This window comes from Malus sylvestris, chromosome 3, assembly GCF_916048215.2.
Source record: "Malus sylvestris chromosome 3, drMalSylv7.2, whole genome shotgun sequence".
In the NCBI taxonomy this organism is placed as follows: Eukaryota; Viridiplantae; Streptophyta; class Magnoliopsida; order Rosales; family Rosaceae; genus Malus; species Malus sylvestris.
Genome location: NC_062262.1, coordinates 3555632 through 3573823, shown reverse-complemented (window position 1 = coordinate 3573823; position 18192 = coordinate 3555632). Strand labels below are relative to the sequence as shown.

The 18192-nt window shown below is 35.7% G+C and overlaps 1 protein-coding gene across 3 annotated transcripts; it reads left to right on the top strand.

Moving 5' to 3' along the window:
- The first annotated feature begins 11764 nt into the window (after positions 1–11764).
- On the top strand, positions 11765–16347 carry LOC126616648 (receptor-like protein kinase BRI1-like 3). 3 transcript variants are annotated; one of them, XM_050284725.1, is made up of 3 exons: positions 11765–11876; positions 12232–12318; positions 12423–16347. In XM_050284725.1, the coding sequence occupies exon 3, from the start codon at positions 12469–12471 to the stop codon at positions 16084–16086; it is 3618 nt and encodes a 1205-aa protein (XP_050140682.1). In that variant the 5' UTR covers positions 11765–11876; positions 12232–12318; positions 12423–12468; the 3' UTR covers positions 16087–16347. The 3 variants fall into 3 exon arrangements, with proteins under 3 accessions (XP_050140682.1, XP_050140681.1, XP_050140680.1); XM_050284724.1 differs by having other exon boundaries at positions 12232–12330; XM_050284723.1 differs by lacking the exon at positions 12232–12318.
- The last annotated feature ends 1845 nt before the right edge of the window (positions 16348–18192 follow it).

Below are 18192 nucleotides of genomic sequence, written 5' to 3'. Positions count from 1 at the left end.
AGCGGTTCAAATGCAGCATTCAGCCAGTGGTGGTGACATGTGCTTCAGACAATTCTCTAAATCAGGTTCAACATTATCTCAAATATGCATAAGTTATTGTTGATACCTATAGAAAAGTTTTAGTTGAGCTTTGATAAAAGTAATTTTACCATTGACAGATTGAGTTGCACCACCTCCTTTTCTACTTATGCTACAAGGAATCGTACTCAATTTTGAGTCTTCGTTTTAGCCACATCACCACCAACTACTATTGCACCTTAGATACCAATTAAACAACCATCACTCACAAATTTGTATGAAAAACTCATCATGTAAACTGTATATAGCTGGTATGTAGAAATCCACTTTTTTGTTGTACATAGGCTCTTAATATAAATTCAATAGAATATAGATGCAAATTTAAAGACTTATTTTACCATGTGAATTCATCTGCTTTGATTGTTTTTTGAATTATTTAGAAATGGATGTGTTAAATTGTGGTTAAGGTTTCAAAACCCGCAGCGGAGCACGGGCATTTTTGCTAGTAAGGGCTAAAATATCACTCACATTTAACTAAAATAGTTTAGTCCATACCCAACCACCAAATAAGCCTTGATTCACACTCAAATTTTTTTTTTTTAACAAACGATATTATCCATACTAATGGGTTGGAGAGTAAGTTAAGCCTCATAATGGGCTAACAATAATGTAGTTCAAATTCGCTTTTGGTAAGAATTGAACCTAAGACTTCTCACTTACAAATGAAGAGGAATGTAATTAGACTATAGTACTAAGTGGCAATTCTGACACTCAAAATTATGATACCCTGAAAGACAAATGCAAAAGAGTGGAAGTTGAAAAAACAAACGATAACTTCCCCTTCTTGATTTTGTGAAACGTTTACATGTAAGCGACTAAACATAGCACAACTCTTTCTTATATCATTTAAACATCCGTTCCAGCCGCGTTTGCTTCTCACGGGCAGGGAGCAGCTGCAAATTTTATATCTGCAGCAGCTTTTGTTGCTAAGAAATAGTAGCAGCTGACCCTTTCTGGTTAATACATTTTGTTCCATTTTTTTTTTCCCTACTTATTAAACTACAAGAAAGCAAGGTATTAGCGATCAGGTTTTGTCTGCGGTTGTATTCGGATTTTTCCTTACTCAATATCGTTAGTTTTTAAGAAAAATACTAACAAGAACGAACTTGTACAAGATTGTTTTTATAGGAAACACTTTTACTTATAAGCATTTCTGCTAAAATACACTTCAATTTAGAAGTACTTTTTAAAGAAGTACATAGCAAATGCTTCTTAAAAGAGTTTCTACGACACAATCACAAACAACTCCTAATTGACCTTACCAAAAACAGAGTAAAAGAAATTTTAAGACACATGTATATTTCTATTTCTCGAATATTCAAATGTTCATGAAAAAAAAAAGAACAGTTGTTTATATCAATATCATGAATTGATATGGCATGTGACAATGTAGTCACACGAGCTTGGTTCTTATCTATTGCTTTCACTTATTAATTTGGTCGGCCCAAAATGTCAAAGCAAATAGGTTATTAGGGGAAGAAAAGAAAATTTGAAGACAACTAATGGTATGGTAGGTCTGAAGAAAAATATTTAAGAAATAAACGTGGTACCCACGATTTATAACTTTTGAAGAAAATTAACCTTCCCAACCCATGATTATATTTCATGATTTACAGGTAAGAAATATGGATCCATTTAATCTTCCATAATCCATATCACTTAAAAGTCTTAGCTAGATATAAGCTATTTTATTTGATCTAGTCGAGGCCAAAATGGTGACATGAGTTACTCAATGCCCTTCACATAGCTCAAATTATCCATTGGATATTTTAGTTGGTTAGAAACATATAATATGTTAATTCATAAGGAAAACGAATTGGGCAGTGCTACATACATCAAATTCATGCACTAACTAATATGACACATTTTGTACCATATAAATTTTTGGGATTAGCTACAATACTTACATGTATTTAATACAATCATCATCTGACCATTAGATATAATTCATGTAAATATATGTATTTAGTACTATCGCCATATGACTGTTGAGATGGTGATTATATTAACTGCATGTAAGTATTGTAGCCAAATCTTAACATTTTATTATAATTTATTAATAAAATTTCAACTTGAGTTAAAGCACAAATTTGATTGGTGCCACATTATTCTAACAATTTTTAAAGATTTTAATAGAGCCAGGCATGTTCACGCAAGGATGAGTAAAAACTATTAAAGGGAGATGTTAGTAGTCTTTCACTCGTGCATATTTATTTTATTTTCTCAACTCTCTTTTTTACGCAAGTGACCCTTTATTATAGTGGTGAAGAAGAGTGTTGCCCTTACATTACGGTATATGTATCAGTAATTTTATATTTGGTTATTTTCTTGAAATGATCTTTAAAGGCTAAGCAAACGATTCAGGTATCAATATCATTGTGCAACACTTGCATGATGAAAAGCCAATAAAATTAAATCTAAAAAATAAAAAAATAAAAAAAATCTAAATGAGTGAATTGCTGACGTACATTGCCATTAACATAAACCCTGCAAGGATTGCATTCATCAATTAACGACTATTAACGTAACCCTACCAAAGATAGTATCCATCAATTAACGAATATTAACGTACGTAAGCCCTACAAAGTTAACATCCATCAATGACTATCAACATAGACAATCAGAGTGTGTCAGGAACATAACTTAGTATACAAAGTATTATTATACAAGTGGTTGAAATTTTTTTTTCAAGTATCAACCGTTTGTATTATGACACTTAGTGTACCAAATCGTATTTCCGGCACACTAAAAAATCTCACGAACGGTAAAGCTCTAGTTTCATATACTTTTTAAAGAAATCAAAGTCACGGTTTTAATTATTTATATTTAATTCTTACTATTGTTATTATTTGCTCACTTGACTCACATCCACAAAGTTAAAATCGCTTGATCCCCTCATCATCAAAGTGATCGACCTTGGTCCAACATTAGAAAAAGCACGAGCAGACAAAGCTTTTTTTTCTTAGTATTAGAGACAAAAACCTCATAATTAATATCAACATCTTTCGTAATCTTTTGAAAAGAAAAGCGAAAAAACTATTCGTGTCATCAAACTTTGTTCCATCTCTTGTAAACAGTATCACCCAAGTAATGATTATATAGCTAAGGAAGGGTGTATTTCACGAGCTAAGGCGCTTTTGTTAACATTTCATATTTGCTTTAGGTTCTCATCAATTTGTCACATGCAGTTAAGAGCATTAATTTATCGTATTCAAATACGTTAATTATATTTTGTGAGTAAAACAATGAGTTTGTAGCTTGAGCGATATATATGAGGCCTTATGTTAATTTTTCCGGTCTTAATATCAATTGGATAGAAAAAGAAAAATCCGAAACAACAGAATAGGATAACGTCAATAGGACTTCCGTGCTGGTGTGGAAAAAGCAATTGAGACATCTATTTACAAGCTAACCAATATTTCAACTAACCCTAGCTAGTGTCTCAAAGAAACGTTTTAAAATTTAGAATCTCCCATGGAAAACGCAATGTACCAACTCACAAATAAAGTCAAATATTTCGGAGGGTTCCACCAGCAATCGACCAGGCTCCACTTCTTCGGTTCTTTCTTAGACGTCCCTACTTTGGGGCAGACCAAAGTTCCTGGCCACCGGAAGAGTCTTGGCACGTTTTGTTGATTTTCCCTTTTGGAACACTCCAAGCTTTCTATTCGTTTGATTAATCAAACTTAATCACATGTATATCTAATCAGATTGTTTATAACATCCTTTTGCACAGGTGAGACTCAGTCACATTATTGGCTACATAATCTCTTGTATACGGGAAAAATGAAAAGAGAAAAATGTTTTTGTCCTTATGCTAAAAAATGGTTTTGATTTTTGTAGTTTGAGCGGAGTTTCATTAACTATTTTGTGATTTTAAGTATATACATTAATTGTGGCAATTCAAGGACAATGTCTTAATTTCGTAAGAAAAAATCGACAAAATTACTATGAGTGAAAAATGTGAGATTACATTGGACGAAGGGCTTTTATGGTCACTAAATTATATTTTTGTATCGAACTTGTTTCAGTAATGACTTTCCCTTTGACTTCAAATGTACCCCCTAATGTGGTAATTCTATTAAAAGAATTGACAGATTTAAATCATCGTCCTTGTTTTCAATCTCTAACAAACTATAGGACTCATGTGAAAATTGAAACTATTGAAACCAAAGTGAAACTTAGGTCATATTACAGGTAACCAACAATACAAGAAGTTATGTAAGAAATTTTTATTTTACTTCTTCCCTTAAACGGGTGGTCTAGGGTTTAGAGGAACGAGAAAAAACAAAAATTCTTGCATAATCATCATCAAACAAACATGTGTAGATCACGACACAAAACAAATAGAAACTATGAGAATACAACAGCGCAGATGAATCACTCAATTTGAAAAACGAGAAGAAACAAACAAAGACACTAACAAAACCGCCTTTAGATAAATTGGAGCAAGTTGCGTCCCAATGATTAATATTATACGATTACAATAGACCAATCACTAAGAAAAAGAGTGAAAACAAAATTGCTAGCAAACGAGCAAAACATGTAGCAATGCCACCTACTAATTGAGTATTGTTATACGTACCTTATTTGCTAACTACATCTTTAACGGAAATCAAACCTACTTGAACAATTAAGTTCTACATAAGTCTTGCCTTGTATTATATGTAATCAACAACGTAATTAATAAATATGAATAAAATGATTTTGTTATTATATACTAATCACATTGTTAATCATCATGAATGTGAAATTCACTTATATAAATAGATCAACTTATACGAGATATATAAGGATCAACAACGAATAGTGCAAAGAGTTTTATCATTTCCATACCAAGAGGGGAAGGGAAAAAACGACCTTTGCGTGAACAATATTTACGTTGGCATTTATGCACCAATGAATGCCTACCTAACAAATAATAAATGGTATCCATAAATGGACAGAAATAGTATAGAGGAGGAGTAAGGTTGAAGAACCCGTGAAAAGGGAAGGAGGTATGGCTTAATAGCCTTAGCTCTTGAGTCAAAAAGCAGTTGAGTTTGGTCCCAAGAGAGGGGAGAGGAACTAGGAAGTTGAGTTGAGATCATCTCCGAATTTTGTTTGGATTCACCAAGAAATCCAAATCGCGTAAATTAAATTTTACGCATCTTATTAACTCATTACACTAATTCATCTCATATAAAACAAGAGCTCGAATTTTTCTTTCTCTTGAACTATCCGGATTTTTTTATCATTAGATTCCGGATAGTGAAAACCCCAAAAGATCTCAACTCTAGGAAGTGTTATGTGGTAAAATTCTCTCACTGAAATTTTATATAGCTTTTGGCATGGAGGGAAGCCATAGTGTGGATTTTGGCACTTTATTCATTACCAACTTTATATAAATAAATAAATAAAAGGGACGGTCCATAAATCAGTCTGCTTTCTTTGCGAGGATTCCGCTGTTTTTAGCTAAAGCAACAAAAAATTTGTTTTGGTTTATTTGTTATATTTCTCAATCATACGTGTTATGACATTGACAATGTTGCCAATGATTTATAAGGGTTGATTTCATATTTGCTTCCTAAACTATTGGAATTTTCCATTTTAGTCCACCAACTTTATTGATTCTTAAACATTTGAAAGTATGTGTAATAAAGACGGAAAGTGACTTTTGTTGCAGAAGTTTACTAAATAGCACATTAACTCAATTTGAAGGACATTTTAACTTACCTACTTGCTCAAAATGTCTTCTATAGATTAGGACTTGACCACTTTTGTATCGAAGGAAGCATCAAAGCTAAGAAATGGTCAAAACCAATGCGATTAGTTTTGTTTGGAGATGTTTAAACGCTACTAAGGTCTGGTTTGGTACTGAGATGATTCTGAAAAAAGCTGGTATAAAAAAAAGTTGGGAGTTGTTTTTGTGTTTGGTAAACATTCAGCTTCAGCTTTTTTTCACAGTTTTTGGTGAAAAAAGCCAAAAACAAGAAGCTGCAAAACTTAGATTTGAAAAACCGGCTTTTTCACATTTGTTTTACATAAAATTTTATCAAACACTATAATACTGTAATTTTTTTTCAAAATCACTTTTACAAAAAAGTTTACCAAACATTCTGCTGCTTTATTTCACAGCTGCTTATTCTTACAGCACAGCAGAAGCAGCTTTTTTTCAAAGCACAGTAATACCAAACCAGCCTTAAAACTAACGAGTAAAAAAAAATAGTTTTCACCTCAAGAAAAATGATTATGAGGAGATTGAACTACGTGGTATGTTCGAACCAAAAACCAACCAAATTGAAATGTGCCTACTACTAATTTTGTCAACTTTTGTAATTGCCGTCACTATTATCCTCACTTAATAGGTTTCTAAAAGCTTAGAGGCCAACTTCAAACAAAAACAAACATAAGGACCAAAGTAGAACGACCACTAAAATTTAGGGAGTAAATTTGTAACTTAACTCATATGATAAATAACAAATAAATTAAGATGGCTAAAGATTTTATACATGACTGTTAGTTACTTTATTATATAAGAAATGCTAAGGAGATTCTCAAAGTGAGATTTTCTATGAACTCTTCGTCGCCTCAACTTTTTGACACAATTCTCATGCCAACATTATAAAACATTATGCCAAAAAATAAGTGGCAAAGAGTTTCACTTTTTTAAAAATCTCCTTAACATTTTCCTTATTATATCGTTTAATATTGTATTTATTTTGTTGGATTAAGGTGCAAAGTGCTAATCTATCGGGAGCTGCTGATGGGGTTTTGGACCTATTTTCTTTGCCTTAGGGGCTGGTTTGGTATTGCTATGTTTTGAAAAAAAAAAATGTTTCTGCTGTGTTATGAGAATAAGCTCATTTTTGCTGATTTACGTTTTCAGCTTTTTTTCATCCAAAACTATGAAAATAAGTTATTTTTAAGTGTTTACCAAATATTTTTTTTGAGCTCAACTTTTTTTTATACCTATTTTTTATAAAATTACATCAATACCAAACTAATACTTAATCTTTGTTTAGAAATCGATGCACTCGTGTGTAAAGCATACTGACAAAATGCACCCCCACTCAGCAACAACCTCTCAACAACTACAAATATTTTGGCAGACTTGGAGTTTTAGGTTTTTGGAGTTTTGAGCGAGAGACCCCCCGACCGAGAGAGATCCGCCAAACCCTATGTCCCGCGCCCCGCGCCTTCTCTCAGCTTTTCGAAAATTTTCTATTTTTATACCATCAACCAACACCACCACCACATTATTTTAGTCACTCGAAATAGCCGTGGACGCACGAGAGACGCGTAAATAAAAAAATAGTAGCCCTATTCGTTTTTAATCAAGTGATATTTTTCGTCTTGTTTTCGTTATCATTGAATTTTTTTGTTTTATTTGCAGGTCTTAGTTTCTTTCCCGTTTGCATCTCTTTGTTTTTTTATTTAAATAAAATTTTGGCGATGGGGGACAGAAGGGTCATTTTATCTTGAAGCTAGCATTTTCTAATTGCTATGAGCGGGATACAAATAGCCTACTTTTGTAGTTAATAGTTAAATTTTAGATCTTGATTATTTCTAATCGTTTTGTGTTTATTAGAGAGTAAGGCAAATCCTTCCTCATAAACATTTATAAAAATTAACTGATATTTTTCTCTTTTTAATGTGAAAAGACGTTTAAACATTAAAAGAGTTGAGTTAGTATCACATTATGCAGATTTTGTCTGTGGAGTAGAAGTTTGATGTTTTTTGTTTATAGTTTTACCCAAAATCATCCATATTTATCAATGTATTTCCTTTTTCATAAATTTGAATGATATTTTAGTTTTGTATTTATCAGTTTTTTTATTATTTTATTACTATTAAAAAAATAGAAGAGTTCAAAACTATTATAATAATTTATAAAATAGAAGTAGCGCAGGGTGGAAATCTTCGGATCATTTTCCTGGGGATCCAGTAATCGTAACCGTTCATCGTATATCGTGAGGTCAAAAATTATTTTAAATTTTAAATTTTAAATTAATATAAATAATATCTAACGAAAATTGATCGCACATTAGACAATGAACGGTCACGATAACAGGATCCCTAGAAAAATGATCCTCGCCGTATCATTTTCCTTCGTTAGGATATTTGACTACATGGCACCCTCAAATTTGAGTGACAGTTCCATTAATAATATTAAAATATTGATACCTAGCAAGAAAATCTTAACTGGCTGGCACCTTGTAAAGCAATAATTTAGTTTTTAATCATAAATTGTGGATTTGGAGAGCAGTTTATCGGTGACCAATTCACTTACTCAATCACCAAATTATTTTAACGATATATTAGTTCCCTCCTTTCGCTCATGCAATGAACGTCCACAACTTTAAACCTAAAGTTCTTGCTTGGTATTTTATTAACTTTTTGAGTCTTAAAAATAGTTTTTTTAAGGCCATTTTATTCAATGTTATTACGTATGAAACACTTGCTTGATTTCATGCTTATTTTCTTGCTCCTCTATTTATACGTAAATAGTAGAGTATTATTCAACATAACTTAGATTTATGTGACAGCCAATGTATGAAGAGGCCTTAGTAATCACGCAAGTTGAGTAAATCATGAAAAGTTCGTTTGGAATCACTTTTAAAATGACTGAAAACGTTTTTGAAAAAAAATATTTTTAGATTTCATAATAAGCATTTGAAGTGTTTCCTAATGATTGGTTCTAAAAACATTTTCGCCAAAAACGGTTTCAGCTATTTAAAGCTCCAAACGAACCCGAAATGTTTCATATATATTTTATTCCCAAGTGAAAGTTAAAAGGTTTCTATATTGAAAAAAGATTTAAATACACTAGATTCGCATACATGTTCGAGACAAGAAAAAAAAACTTGTAATAAGCTATAACAATATAAAGAGAGGTACAACAGACAAATCCTCTTTATGCAACATTAACTAATACATCTCAATTGTCTTTTGATTTGGTAAATGTATAACCTTGTTGCTATATTTTGGGTCGATCTAAATTTTATTTTTAATCTATTTGTGTTGGGATTTGAAGATTGTGTTTCCAAAACTACCAAGGAATATATCTCACTTTGTATTTGGTATCTAATATGCTTACAACAGCACATACAAAAATGACAGTGATGAATGCTAGCTCCTTTTTTTACTCATGCCATCTTCATTCTTTTCTTTTTCTTTTTTTTTTCTTTTTTTTGACAAGCAACTATAAAAAGATTTCAGGCAAACTAAATTTACAAGAGGTGGCAAATATATACATATTATGCAGTGATCAATTTCTTGATATGGAGAAAAATTCGCACAATCAACAAATTAAATAAAACCCCTACATGCTACCACACACAAAAACTAGGTGCAAACAATATAATTTGTCGAAAAAGACGATAAACGTGACAAATCAAGCACCATATGCACACATAAGCCACTGCTAAAACAGCCTTAGCTGGAACAACAAGGCCACAACACTCACCAAAGCGACGCAACACAAAACATTAAACAAAACTAACTAATCCGAAAAGGGAACCACCAATCTTCATCCTTATCTTTTTCATTTAGCAATGTAATTTGATCAACAAAATTGTCTATTCTGTAAGTCACTTTCTAAAATTAGTCTAAAAACAAAACCCAATAAAAAATTATTTAGTCATTTGACTGTTATAAATTTAATAAGTAAATTCAGTGTTTCAAATTTATTTTTAATCTATTTGTGTTGGCATTTGAAGATTCTGTTCTCAAAACTACCAAGGAATGTAACCTACTTTGTACTTGGTGCTTATTATGCTTACATTAGTACATGGTACATACAAAGGTGACAGTGATGAAACAAAACTAATTACACTACATTGCATCTCTTGTAAATACATAGTAGACTCATTTATGTATAGATTGAGTCCTACATATATAAAGGGTGGTATTATCCACATACCTATTTTTACTTCTCACACGTCCCTCTTAATTTTCGATCGTCAAATTGAATGAATTAAAAAATATTAATGGACAAAAAGTAACAAGAGTACAAAAAACATGGTCATATTTAATAAATGTGGTAGGTGTGATATTACATTAGATGAACGCTAGGTCCATTTTTCTTTGTACTCCGATATTTTTTTTCCTCCTAATATGATCATGAAAACATTGTAAAGTGCCCATTTTATAGGCCCCTTTAAAAGTTCATCTAAGAAAACAAATTAAGCAAACTCGAAAATCATCTAATTATCTAACTGTTACTAAATAAATAGATAAAGTCAATGTTTCAATTAATCATTTAAAAAAAAATCAAATCGACAAACTAAAAAAATTATATACTCATCTAATTGTTATCAAGTAAATACATCAATCCAACAAATCAACCAACTGAAAAACGGTTAACTTATGTAACTGTTATGAAATAAAAAGTCTGTTCACTATTTTGACTATTGCTGTTATCACAACGTTAAACAAATGGTTAAACACTTTCCAACCTTGTTGTATTTCATACTTTGTAGTGATAATCTTGAATGGCGCAGCACGAGTGAAGTATGGATATTAACATAAGCCCCTGAAGAACAAGGTTTTGGAATCCATCAGATTTTGGGAAAACCAAACGGTTTATTTGAATAATTCTTGAATGGTGATTATAATAGTAGCCTTAAAGCTTAAATAGACTTAAGTCGACTCTTGGGAAGTTCAGGGAAGTCTTACAGAATGTAAAAGAAGTAAATTGGACGTAAAACGAAAAATCCGATTTTTATTAGAAACTTTAAAATGCGGTCTTACAAGTCTAAACAATCTCGAATGACTTTAATCTATCATACATCACGACAAAGCAGTGAGTTTCAACTAAGACATCGCGCTTTTTTTGAGAAGGTATTATGCACCCAACACGGAGCTCGAACGTCAAATCTATGAATTCCTATTGCGTCATTTTTATCTTCGTTAGTCCATATCGACTTCAATCTACTCGGTCATCTGTACAAAAATAAATATTTTTAATCAACCTACTCCATTACAATATAAGAATAAGAATAAAGCATAAAAAATAAAATAAAATAAAAAAGTAAAACAAAGAGAAAGCTAGCTAGCATTACTCTAATACTCTTATCCTAAAGCTTTACATATGCAAACATTTCCTTTTGGGCAATTAACATAATTGTAAACATTAATAAATTTATTCAGATATTTGCACATAGAAATTTAATTCTACATTAAAAAAAGGAAAAAAAATCACGATCACATTTTAGAGACGTACGTGCGGGGGAATCCGTCCAATTTTCCAACTCTCCCAAGAGCCCCAAAATTGACACCAGAGAGAGAGAGGAGAGGAGGAGGAATCATATCCAAAGTTTGACTGGACCCAGAAATAGAGAAAAATGCTGGGGTGGCATCGCTGCCACAATTTACTCTCTCTCTCTCTCTCTCTAGACTTTCTCTCTCCTCTGCCCCCTTTAGCCCACCAACTTGTCTTGTACTCTATTCTTGTTTTCTGTCTCACTTTACTTCCTCTAAGGCATCAAAAACTCCTCCCTCTCCCCCTCCCCTTTCCAAAACCAATTTATCTTTCTATTTCTTTCTTTTTTCTCACCTTCCAAACAGAACCATTCATCCTTTGTTCATCGTATGACACTTCTGAGTGTCACATTCACAGAAAACATTTTTGGGGTGTTTCTGCTTCTTCTTCTGGGTTCTAAAAATCATCATACTACTGTAGGATGTACTACTACTGTACTTTGGTTATATCATTTGAAATGCTGTAGGATGTACTACTACTGTACTTTGGTTTGATGTTTATCAGAGACCCGACATATCTGAACATCGTACCCAGAGACTCTGTCTGCTCCAAGGTATCTCTCTCTCTCTCTCTCCCCTTTCTTTTCTTCACAATCTCTGACTGACCATTATAGCTGAGCACTTGCCCTTAAGTTGAAGCCCTACTTTTCTTTTTTTCCATTAATATCATCATCTTTCTCTATCATTATTCATTCATGTTATTTTTTCATGGTATTTTCGAGCTCTTATGTCTTAATTGTTGTGTTTTCTGATGGATTTTCTTCTTTCAAAGTTTGATGCTTTCAATATTTTTGATGCTTGACAGTGATTTCCAACACCAATCCCACCAACCCTTTTGTTTATTTTAATTTTTTTTTCTTCTTGAGTTTTATTTTATTTTTCCAATTAAATTTTTTTTTCATTAAGCAGCTTCCAAGCAAGCCCCACTAGAGAAAATGTGTGGAAAAAAAAATGGAGGGTTCAGATTTTCAGCTCAGATCTGTAATGAAGAAACTGGTTGAGTTTTAGGTGTTGAAATTGTATAGTTTTTATTTTTATTTTTCTCCATCTGCAGAAATCCGCTAAACCGATTCTTTTTTTTTTTCATGAAATTCTGAAAGGTTGATGATGTTGGAGAGAGATTAGAAGTTCAGATCACAACAAAGAATGATGGGATTCTTTTGCTTTCCGTTGATGTTTGTTTTTCACTTCCACCTGCTCCTAAGTTCGACCTCAGGCGCCAGAACTTTGTCTTCAAGCGGCGGCGGCGGCGGAGGCGATGTGGTGGAGCTGTTGTATGCATTCAAACAATCCTCTGTTGTATCTGATCCCCAGGGCTTCTTATCTGATTGGAAACCTGATTCTTCCACTCCTTTCTGCTCATGGAAAGGCATCACCTGCTCCTCTGACGGCGCAGTCACCTCCCTCAACCTCTCCAACGCCGGTCTAATTGGCGACCTCCACCTTCCGCGTCTCACCACCCTGCCGAACCTCCAGCAACTCCACCTACAGGGCAATTCATTCTCTGGTGCTGATCTCTCTGTGTCCAATTTAACATCATGCAAGCTTGAAACTGTTGACTTGTCCTCCAACAACATCTCCCAACCGCTTCCAGTCCGGTCGTTTCTTCAGGGCTGCGACCGCCTTGTTTTCGCTAACTTGTCGCGAAATTCAATCCCCGGAGGCGGTCTAGGGTTTGGTGCTTCTCTGCTTCAGCTTGACATCTCTCACAATCTGATTTCGAATGCGGACTGGTTGACTTGCAACAATCTGAACCTGCTCAATGTTTCACACAACAAGCTCACCGGAAAGCTGAGCGATTCTTTCTTGTCTTGCAAGAATGTATCAACCCTTGACCTTTCGTACAACAATTTTTCCGGGAAATTGCCAAACAGCTTCATTGCAAAGGCTTCACCTTCTCTCAAGTATTTGGATCTCTCAAGCAACAATTTTTCGGGGAATTTCTCCGCCCTTGATTTCGGGCAGTGCAGCAGCCTCACTTTGCTTAGGCTATCACATAATGCACTCTCTGGGGATCAGTTTCCTCCGAGTTTCGAAAGCTGTCAGGCTCTAGAGACGCTAGACCTGTCGAATAATAAGCTCGAGAATGAAATTCCGGGTGTTTTGTTGGGTAATCTGAAGAAATTGAGACAACTATTTCTTGGTCATAATCGTTTTTCGGGTGCAATTCCTGCCGAACTAGGAAAAGCTTGTGGGACTCTTGAGGAACTCGATATCTCTGATAACACTCTCTCTGGAGAGTTGCCCTCGAGTTTTTTGTCCTGCACTTCATTGGTTAGCCTCAATCTCAGTCACAATCAGCTCTCAGGGAAATTCCTCAATACCGTTGTAAGTAGTCTTCCTAGCTTGAGATATCTCTATGTGCCATTCAACAACATAACTGGTCCTGTGCCGCTGTCTCTTACAAATGGCACGCGACTTCAAGTGCTAGATCTCAGTTCGAATGCCTTCACTGGGAACATTCCTTCAGAGTTTTGCTCCTCCAATGCTGCATCAGTTTTAGAAAAGGTGCTTCTAGCCAACAATGATCTGTCCGGGAATGTGCCCTCGGAGCTTGGAAACTGCAAGAACCTGAAGGCCATTGATCTGAGTTTCAACCATTTGAGTGGTCCAATTCCTTCAGAAATTTGGAGCTTGCCGAAGCTCTCTGACTTGGTTATGTGGGCAAACAATCTCACCGGCGAAATCCCAGAAGGCATTTGCATCAACGGAGGAAACCTGGAAACTCTGATTCTCAACAACAATCTCATCTCTGGAACCATTCCGCGGTCGATTGTCAACTGCACCAATATGATTTGGGTGTCACTATCTAGCAACCGCCTCAGTGGAGATATCCCGTCTGGAATTGGGAATCTCCATAAGCTTGCTATACTCCAGTTGGGCAACAATTCACTCTCGGGACAGATTCCAGCTGAGCTTGGCAAGTGTGAGAACCTCATTTGGCTTGATTTAAATAGCAATGAATTACACGGTTCTATCCCTCCGGAGCTTTCCAACCAAGCCGGCCTAGTCCTTCCCGGGATTGTTTCCGGGAAGCATTTTGCATTCGTAAGAAATGAGGGGGGGACATCTTGCAGGGGTGCAGGAGGACTAGTTGAGTTTGAGGGCATCCGGGCAGAGACACTAGAAAAGTTTCCTATGGTTCACTCGTGCTCGTCAACTAGAATTTACTCTGGATTGACAGTTTACACATTCACCAGCAATGGCAGCATGATCTTCCTTGATCTGTCTTACAATTCCTTGTCCGGAACCATTCCTGAAAACTTAGGTACGCTGTCCTACTTGCAGGTCCTAAACATAGGACACAACATGCTAGGTGGAAACATTCCTGATAGCTTTGGAGGATTGAAAGCAGTTGGAGTCCTTGATCTCTCTCACAACAATCTTCAGGGTTATGTCCCGGGATCGTTGGGGACACTCTCTTTTCTGAATGACCTTGATGTGTCCAACAACAACCTCACTGGCGTCATCCCTTCCGGAGGTCAGCTGACCACTTTCCCAGCATCCAGATATGAGAACAACTCCGGCCTTTGTGGGGTACCCTTGGCGGCATGTAGCTCTCAAAGGCACTCATCAGATTCCAAAGATGGAGGGAAAAAGAATTCTTTGACCTCAGTAATGGTAATTGGTACCACAGTCTTTTTCTTCTGTATCCTTATACTAGCGCTAGTGCTGTATCGGGTGAAGAAGTGCCAGCAGAAGGAGGAAAAGAGAGAGAAATATATCGAAAGCCTTCCAACTTCCGGCAGCAGCAGCTGGAAACTTTGCGGTGTTCCTGAGCCTCTGAGCATCAACGTAGCCACATTCGAGAAACCTTTGAGGAAACTGACATTCGCCCATCTGCTCGAAGCCACCAACGGTTTCAGTGTAGACAGCTTGATTGGCACTGGAGGGTTTGGCGAGGTCTACAAGGCAAAACTGGGAGATGGCTGTGTTGTTGCAATTAAGAAGCTTATTCAAGTCACAGGGCAAGGCGACAGGGAGTTTATGGCAGAAATGGAAACTATTGGGAAAATCAAGCACCGGAACCTGGTTCCTTTGTTGGGGTACTGCAAGATCGGCGAGGAGAGACTTCTTGTGTATGAGTACATGAAATGGGGAAGTCTGGAGGCTGTTCTTCATGACAAGTCTAAGGCAGGGGTTTTGAGGCTTGATTGGGCAGCAAGAAAGAAGATTGCCATAGGGTCTGCGAGAGGTCTAGCATTCCTTCACCATAGTTGCTCACCTCATATTATCCACCGTGACATGAAGTCTAGCAATGTTCTTCTGGATGAAAATTTTGAGGCCAGAGTATCTGATTTTGGCATGGCAAGATTGGTCAATGCCCTCGACACTCATCTCAGTGTGAGCACCCTTGCAGGCACTCCAGGTTATGTTCCTCCTGAGTACTACCAGAGTTTTCGATGCACAACAAAAGGGGATGTCTACAGTTATGGCGTTATTTTGCTAGAGCTTCTCTCTGGTAAAAGGCCTATAGACCCATCAGCGTTTGGTGATGACAACAATCTGGTTGGATGGGCAAAGCTGCTTCAGAGAGAGAAGAGATGGAGTGAGATACTGGACACCGAGTTGTTGGCACAAATATCCGGTGAGGCTGAACTATACCAGTATCTGCGGATTGCCTTTGAATGTCTTGATCACAGGCCATTCCATAGGCCAACCATGATTCAGGTTATGGCTATGTTTAAAGAGCTTCAGGTTGATTCACAGAATGACGTCCTTGATGACTTTTCGCTGAAAGAGACTGTTGTTGAAGAACCATGAAAGAAATACTTGATTCATAGCATATGGCATCCGGATGTGGTTCCAAGGATCAAATTTTCCCAAATCGAAGACGGGGGTTCTATCCTTCTCAATGCGCGCGCTGTATATAATAGAACTGTGAATCAGAGTGAGATGTAGAAGAAACGCATAGGGAGAACTAAGTAAATGATGAAGTCTTTTGTTAGCTCAAAGTTGTATATTCGTTCATTTGAAAAATCGTGTGTATAACCAAGGCTTCGAAAAGGACTTTGTTTCTTTCTATTTGGCTTTGTGTTCCTTCCTCTCCCACAGTTTTGCTAACTACTGTTTTACCATTGTCCATCACAATTGGTTTCTGTGTTTTTGTAAAGTTTTAGTAGCGGTCTTTTGAGTATTCAAAATTTCAAACCATTTGCAGTTTTCTAAATAGGTTTCTGTATTTGTTTCAAGACTTTTGAGGCAAAAATTCATACATTGTTCATCATTTATCGTCTTGCTTCGGCCCTCGAAACTGCGAGTTAAACTACCATTCTTTGAGCTCACTACAGCAGACTACAAAAGGTTGATATTGTACTAGTGAAGTCTCTCATCCTCTCATCCTTTGCCTCTGTGGTATTATAACTAAAAAAGGTCGTACCCAGTGCACAAGGCTCCCGCTTTACGCAGGGTCTGGGAGAGGTGAATGTCGGCTAACCTTACCCCCATTTATGGAGAGGCTGCTCCCAAGTCTCGAACCCGAGACCTACCGCTCATGGGCGAAGGCACTTGTCATCGCACCAAGTGCGACCTCTGTGGTATTATAACTAGAGAAAAAAATAAGAAACCCGAAGGCTTACGCCTCACCTTGCGAGGCTCTAAACGCTTTGCTCGACACCTTCGCCTCAGAAAACACTGTTATTGTTCAACTCCTGAAGAAATATGTACTTTCAAATCCTCCTGATGGATTGGTTTAACATGTTTTTGGATAAAATTTACTTTTAAGGCAAGCAATTCGTGTTTCAATTTTACCTTGAATTCGAAAGATATGCATGGTTTCGTATGCACCAACTATCAAGACAAAGCATCAAATTACTGCATTACTACTGGTAAAAAGCAGTATGTTGTGCCCAAAACATTTCCCATGTTGAGTTTACAAAACCTACAGCAGCATGAACTCTAGAGTGCGGCTGCGGCAGCATATTCACGTTGATCCCACCCTTTGTGAGAGTGTTGCCGCATATGGTAGCCGCATGCTAGAATTTCTCCTGCTGCCGAATGGTCTCGGCTCTCAACAGAAATGTTGGCTGAGTAGGTGGGCTGACTAAACTTAACTAGGAGAAGAAATAAAAAAAAAAGCTTTTGTCACATATTTTCTAGTTTTATTGGTGATTAATCCTGAAAAGCAGTTCATGATGATGAGATATTGAGGCCTACCATGGACTCCATTCGGATGAAATGATTTCAAATCCAGGAATTAGATGACGTTATATGATAAGATTTTGATTATTTGACATCATTTAATATAATGTTCCTTAATTTTTGTTGCAATTTTAGTATTATCAAGTTCAAATTCTTTTCATTTAAATTCGGTAAACAACAGTCAAATCACGTGTTCATACCGTTACACATATAAATCGGAACCACAATATATTTTCTCGACACCCCGAGCGACATATGGTCCCACCCACCCCGTAGAAAATATGCCGTATCCGGTCGCACACAAGACAATCTTCGGAAGAAAGATTATCAATTGGGGTTTGGACTAATTTAAGTTTAGCCGACCATTATTGGTGTATGTCAAATTTAGTCAGCAAGTAAACTTAAATGTAAACCTATTAAAAGGACTTCCAACAGCCTAATTAAATGAGATTTTTTCCTACTTTAATAAATAAATAAAAAGGAGAAAATTCAAGTTTCAACAGACTAGCTAAATTATTAACCAGCTAAATTTAGCTCAGATGAGAAAAAAAGTTACCTCCTTCTAAACATTACAAACTATAAAATGCACTGTTTGTGGGCTTCAAGAGCATAAAAAAGGCTTAAGTTGTTAAGTTTAGAAAATATAATATTAAAATATTTTAACTTAACTTAAAATATCTAGTATTGTTGGAAATGATGTTCAGCCAAATTAACATTTGGGTTATCCGA